The 5,547-nt window shown below is 56.8% G+C and overlaps 1 protein-coding gene across 1 annotated transcript in view; it reads left to right on the top strand.

Annotated features, from left to right (window-relative positions):
• LOC104406478 (ankyrin repeat and fibronectin type-III domain-containing protein 1-like) overlaps window positions 1-5,547 on the top strand; it is a gene marked incomplete at its 5' end in the record, with an annotated part of 40,357 nt that overhangs the window by 28,549 nt on the left and 6,261 nt on the right. Inside the window, 6 exons of the mRNA XM_010015455.1 lie at window positions 90-180; window positions 2,209-2,316; window positions 2,531-2,630; window positions 3,191-3,323; window positions 4,496-4,615; window positions 5,089-5,304. Of these exons, the coding sequence (XP_010013757.1) occupies window positions 90-180; window positions 2,209-2,316; window positions 2,531-2,630; window positions 3,191-3,323; window positions 4,496-4,615; window positions 5,089-5,304 (768 nt within the window). The remainder of the gene's footprint in view (window positions 1-89; window positions 181-2,208; window positions 2,317-2,530; window positions 2,631-3,190; window positions 3,324-4,495; window positions 4,616-5,088; window positions 5,305-5,547) is intronic.

The raw sequence follows: 5,547 nt of genomic DNA, 5'->3' as shown, positions 1-5,547 counted from the left end.
GGTGTACTGGGCTGGGGGGGATCCTCCTTCCCTCGCACACTGAGCCAGGATCAGTGCCGGCATGCTGAGTGTGGTTTCCCTCCTCGCAGGGCACAGCTTACTACGTCCAGGTGTCTGCCTACAACATGAAGGGCTGGGGTCCCCCGCAAGCCTCCGTGCCACCTTTTGCCATCCCTTCCAGTAAGTACCAATGGAAATGCCAGCAGGAGCTGGCACTGGCTGCAGGGTCGATGCAGGGAAGTGGCAGCTCTCTGTGCCACCCAGGGTCCCTCTCCCTGCTAGTATAGGGTCTGTTGGACCCAAGAACAGAAGATCTCAGACCAGGCAGGCAGGTGCTGCCTCCAGGCAATAGGAGCTTTGCCAGATAGCAATTATTCAACCGGAAGTTCTCCTGGCTGAGCCATTTTAGGCCACCTGGGTCAGCTCATCCTAAGAAAGAAGCTGGGAAGAGGATGCTTTGTTTTCCCGGTTAAAAGGAAAGCAGTGCAGCCATCTCCTCTGTAGGAAGGAAAAACAGCCCTGTGGTTTTCAGCAGAGGTTTGTCATTCAGAGCCTTGGGTGTCATAGTTTAGTGTGAGGTGTCCCTGCCCATGGCAGGGGGGTTGGAACTAGATGATCTTAAGGTCCTTTCCAACCCAAACTGTTCTATGATTCTATGATTCTATGATTTAGTGCTCAGCAGCTCCTCACCACCTCAATGACATCTGCCCCAAGGCAGACAAGGTCGTGCAAAGCCATCACTGGCACACGCTGAGGGAGGACACAGTGGGATGCCCCAGATGGAGGTGTCCTCCATGCCTCAGAGCCATTCTGGTCCTGGGTGGCAGTGCATCTAAAGCCCTCCCTGTGCCACTGCATAATGAGTGAGAGCCCATCCAGCTGAGCCCCAGGGACCTGCGTTCCACAGCATTGAGCTGGGATGGGGGTCACAAGCCTTACCTCCGAGCTCCAGCCGGTCAGCACTCACCTTTCCCACACTGGCAATGAGTCAAGCGGTGGGTAAAGCCACCCAATGTCACACATGCACCCCAGGCTGCTGGGGGAGCCAGGCTAGAAGGACTGAACTGCAAAACGCAGCCCCAAAGGGTGAAGTCCAGGGCTGAGTGGTCTCTGAGGTGAGGGCCTCTGCCCCTCACCACCCATCCCAAAATGGGTCTCTGCTGCATGGTGGTCCCGTGGGACGTGTAAGGAGTGGCCCCATGAGCATCTGGGGAGCAGGCAGTGAGGGACAAGGCACGCTGCTGCCTGGGAGCATCAGAGGTGCAGGTCTGACCCTAGTGAGCAGTGATGGGGCTGGAGCTGTGCAGGCCCCATGTGTGCCTCTAGCTGCACTACACAAGAGCCATAGCACTGGGGTGCAAGATGCAAACCCAAATTTGCATGTATGTAAATGGATGCATGTAGAGAGTCTGCGCCTGTGCTGCACGGCCATAGCTTCACCCTGCCCTGGCAGTGTGTCAATTGTGTCTGCACACACTTTAAAGCCCCTTTGCCATCCCACATGGGTCACGTTCCCACATGGCATTGACACAGAAGTGAATCAGACATGAGTGGGATTTATTTATTTTTATCTCCATTAATATTTCTCCCTTCAGTAAAGATCCCTCCCTGGCCCAGCAGAGTATAGTCAGGCACCTCCCTGGGTGTTTTTAAAGCTACTAAAAATAGCGGCAAGCCCCAGCCAAAGTTAACAGAGCTGAACTTTCCATGGAAAACAGCAGCAGGCAGGACACAGGGGGTGTTTAAAGCAATTAATGTAAAGCTAACGAAGCGCTGGCGGGTCCCCGGCCCTGCTCCGGGTCCTGCTGCTGGCAGGAGCTTATTGATGTGTTTGCCAAGGTGAGCCTGGCTCCCAGCACTCACCCAGGAAAGCTGCAGCTCCAGGAAAGACCTGGAGGAAGACACTGGAAAGAATGTGAATTTTTAAGGTCAGCAAAGTGCAGCAGCACCAGATGGGACCTTGTTCTTCCCCTGTAGTGTGTCCCTGCCATGCTATGGGGTGGCCATGGGGTGCTGTGCAGAGCTGGAGTGCTCCTGGGAATCTCCCAAAGCCCACCCAGAGATGCCCAGCATGCACAGCTGGTGCCATGCCATGCTGTGCCATGCTGTGCCTGTGGGACGCCTGGGAGCTGATGTGCTATGGGGAGGAGGGCATGGGATTCACTTTTTACCCCAGGCCAAGGGGTGATGCTGGTCTATCCCCCACAGACTGGCGGGAGTACGATGGCCGGGCCCCACGGCGAAGGGGACAAGCTGAAGCTCTGGACCATCTGCTGGGGCAGGTGAAGACTGTCCACCAGCACTGTATTTGCCACGGTGAGTGCATGGGGAGCCTAGGGTGGGGGGGACAGATCAGAGTTGTGGAGGCTGCTGAGGTGGTACCAGGAATAGGTCTGTCCCATGGATGAGCACAGCAGGGAGACAGCTCGGGCATGGAGACCTTGGCGGAGACCTTGGCAGAGACTTGGCATGCCATGCTGGTTCAGCTCTTCATCCTGTGCTGCAGCATCCTCTGCTCTCTGCTCCCCAGAGCCCTGCAAGAACCAGCCCCAGAGCAGGAAGCACTCAGTCTCCAAGAGCCTCAAGCACCTCTTCCACCCCGGCAGCAAGTTCCTCAAGACACTGAAGCGGTGAGAGGCTGGTGTGGTGGAGTGACCCTCTCCCAGTGGGGACATGGGGCTGTGTGTGCTTGTGGGATCATGGGGTGTGCAGAGGTGGGTCCTCGCCTGGAGTGAGCTGGTGGTGTCAGCAGAGAGGAGTGCCATTGCCCAGAAATCAAATGTTTCTCCTTGGTGTCTCCATTTGGACTGGCCAAGCTCTGTACCTGATCTCTGAGCATCACCCAACACTCCACTCTCCTCTAGACCCCAGCAGCTTCCCACTGCCCACCTTTACCCTTAGCCTGCAGGCACCACAGTGTGTCTTCTGCGCAGTCCTGGCCCCATTGTCCTCCATTGTGCTGGGGACATCAGCCATGGCATCAGCTGTGGCATCAGCCAAGCTTGCCTCACTGGCAGCATTGGGTTCCTGTTCCTGCTCCTCTACTGGCTGTGTGCCTCTTCTGACACAGGCTGCTGGGGAGAAGCTAGACCTAGGGCAGGGCATCTCCTCTGCCCTCGGGAGAGACACCCTTAGGAGATGAAGCTGGCAGCTGAGGGTGACACTGAAGTCTGTCTTCCCTCCCATGCAGGGGCCTCTACCTGACAGCCATCTTCTACAAGGATGACAACATCCTGGTGACCCATGAAGACCAGATCCCTGTGGTGGAGATTGATGACACCTACTCCTGCCTGCTCATGCAGGATTTTCTCTGGTTTACTAAGGTGGGTTGTGTAGGGATCCTGTGCTGTGTGCTGGAATGCAGCAGCAGTGTATCTCCTGACAGAGAATCATAGTATCACAGACTGGTTCGGGTTGGAAGGGACCTTAAGATCATCCAGTTCCAATCCCCTGCCATGGGCAGGGACACCTTCCACTGGACCAGGTTGCGCAAAGCCCGTCCAGCCTGGCCTTGAACACTGCCACCCCAGATGCTGCTGAGATGATGGCCACCACCATGGACACTGTGTCCTTCAAGAGTCTCACGATCTGTAGAGCACCTTCATTGCAGCACCTTCCCCATTGCTGCCTGTGCAGGCAGCAGTGCCCATCATGCTTGAGGCACCCTCACTGGGGCTGGTTGGGTCTGATTCAGGGCTGGGAGAAGTGTCAGGGGACACCCCATGTGCACAAATGAGCACCAGACAACACAACATCTGGTGGTTCCTGGGCTTCCTGGTGCTGCCTCCAGGACCTCCACTGTGCCACTGCGCCACTGCTGGACTGAGCAATGCCAAGAGCCAGTAGCAGCCCGGGGTAAGCCAAGTGACCATCATGGACCACCGCTGCCTTCAGCTGGCAGCAGCTTCCCTCCATCCATGGTGCTGGGCTAGCACAGGCTTGGACCAAGAAACCACCAGGGAATGGCACTTCCAGACCAGCCCCAGGAAGCCCAGCGTTCGGCAATGCCACCACGGTGGGTGCTTGCTACCTCTCCACAGGGATGCCAGCAGCTTCTTGGCTGTTTAACTGATCCTGCCATGGTAGCTCTGCCTCTGCTGTACAAAGCAGGATGTGCAGGTCTTTGCTGCTGGTCTTTGCTGTTGGTAGGCTTAGTGGAAGGGTGGGTGGGCTGCTCAGGGACAAAATCTTTTGCTCCTAGTGAAGGAGAAGGTAGCCTTCTCCTTCTCCCTTGGCTATCTTCTACTCAAACCTAAGGTCTCAGTTCTAGATGAATACAGATACCTGAGTGGACACACATGGTACTTCCCTTAGGTACAGTCTCTGGGGACATCTTGGGGTGCCCGTGGCATTGGAAATCCACCCCTGCTCAGAGGCAATATGAGCCCAGGCACATCCTTAACCCAGCTCAAACAGAAAGGCAAATGGATTTCCCCAAAACACCTTTGTGTGAAGCAGCGTCGGCCAGTGGTGATGGCCCTTTGGTGTGCTGCAGGTGTCATGCATGTGGGATGAGATCCTGTGGCTACGGCAGTGTGTCACCGTCTCCCAGTCATCCTGCTCCTGCATCCTGCAGACACGCTTCAAGATGCTGCTGGCCATCTCCCAAATGCAGGTGAGGGTGGCCTGGGTGGGAAGCAAGTGCTTCTTGTGGGGCACTTGGGAGCAGCACGTGGACATGCTGCAGCCAGGAAAGCCACAGGCTCTGCCAGTCCTGCCCAGGGCTCAGTCAGTGGCAGCACGAGATGCCCCTACCTTATCCTCCCTAGAACATGAGATGTCCGGCTTCATGGCAGCCTCATGCAGAAAGGCTGGGGGCTGTCAGTGGGTGTTTCAACAGGTAGGTTGTTTTCCAGCAGGCAGCTGCCAGTCATAGAATCATGGAATGGTTTGGGTTGGAAGGGACCTTAAAGCTCATCCAGTTCCAACCCCCTGCCATGGGCAGAGACACCTTCCAGTAGACCGGGTTGCTCCAAGCCCCGTACAACCTGGCCAGTCATGTCCCAGGTGCCCTGACCCACAGAGCACTGTGCCTTGAGGATGTCCACTGACACTGTCATTCTCCTGCCCTCCCATCCCTTTGTGCAGGGGCTGCTGGGTATCCAGGACCTGGGGCAGGTCTTCTTTGAGCCCGTCAAAGACAAACAGGGCAACATCCTCATCGTCACTCTGAAGGAGGTGAAGACCAACCAGACCTTCGAGAGTGTCCGCTGGGTTCCCATCTGCAAGCTGCAGAGCAGTCGCAAGTCCGTGTCCTCCCCGGAGGAGCCCACTGCTCTGGATACGCTGCTGATCTCCATCCAGGTGCTGCCTGGTGCTGGTGCTGCAGGGAATTGCCGTGGGCTCAATTGTGGGACTGCCAGCGCTCCTGCTCCTCCTTGGGCCACCGGGGGTTCAGTGCTGGCTGCAGGCAGAGGGGGAGCAGAACACAGCCAGCCTGCAGAAACCCTGTAGCTTCAAGGGGAGGCATCAAGCTGGTGCCAGGCTCGTCTGGCAGCAACGGATTGTGCTTTGCTGCTTCCCTTCTGCCGGCTGGTTTGGCTGTGC

Source organism: Nestor notabilis, unplaced genomic scaffold (assembly GCF_000696875.1).
Source record: "Nestor notabilis isolate BGI_N333 unplaced genomic scaffold, ASM69687v1 scaffold5625, whole genome shotgun sequence".
Taxonomy (NCBI): Eukaryota; Metazoa; Chordata; class Aves; order Psittaciformes; family Psittacidae; genus Nestor; species Nestor notabilis.
The sequence above is the reverse complement of the archived record's forward strand: the minus strand, read 5'-3'. Positions and strand labels throughout refer to the sequence as shown.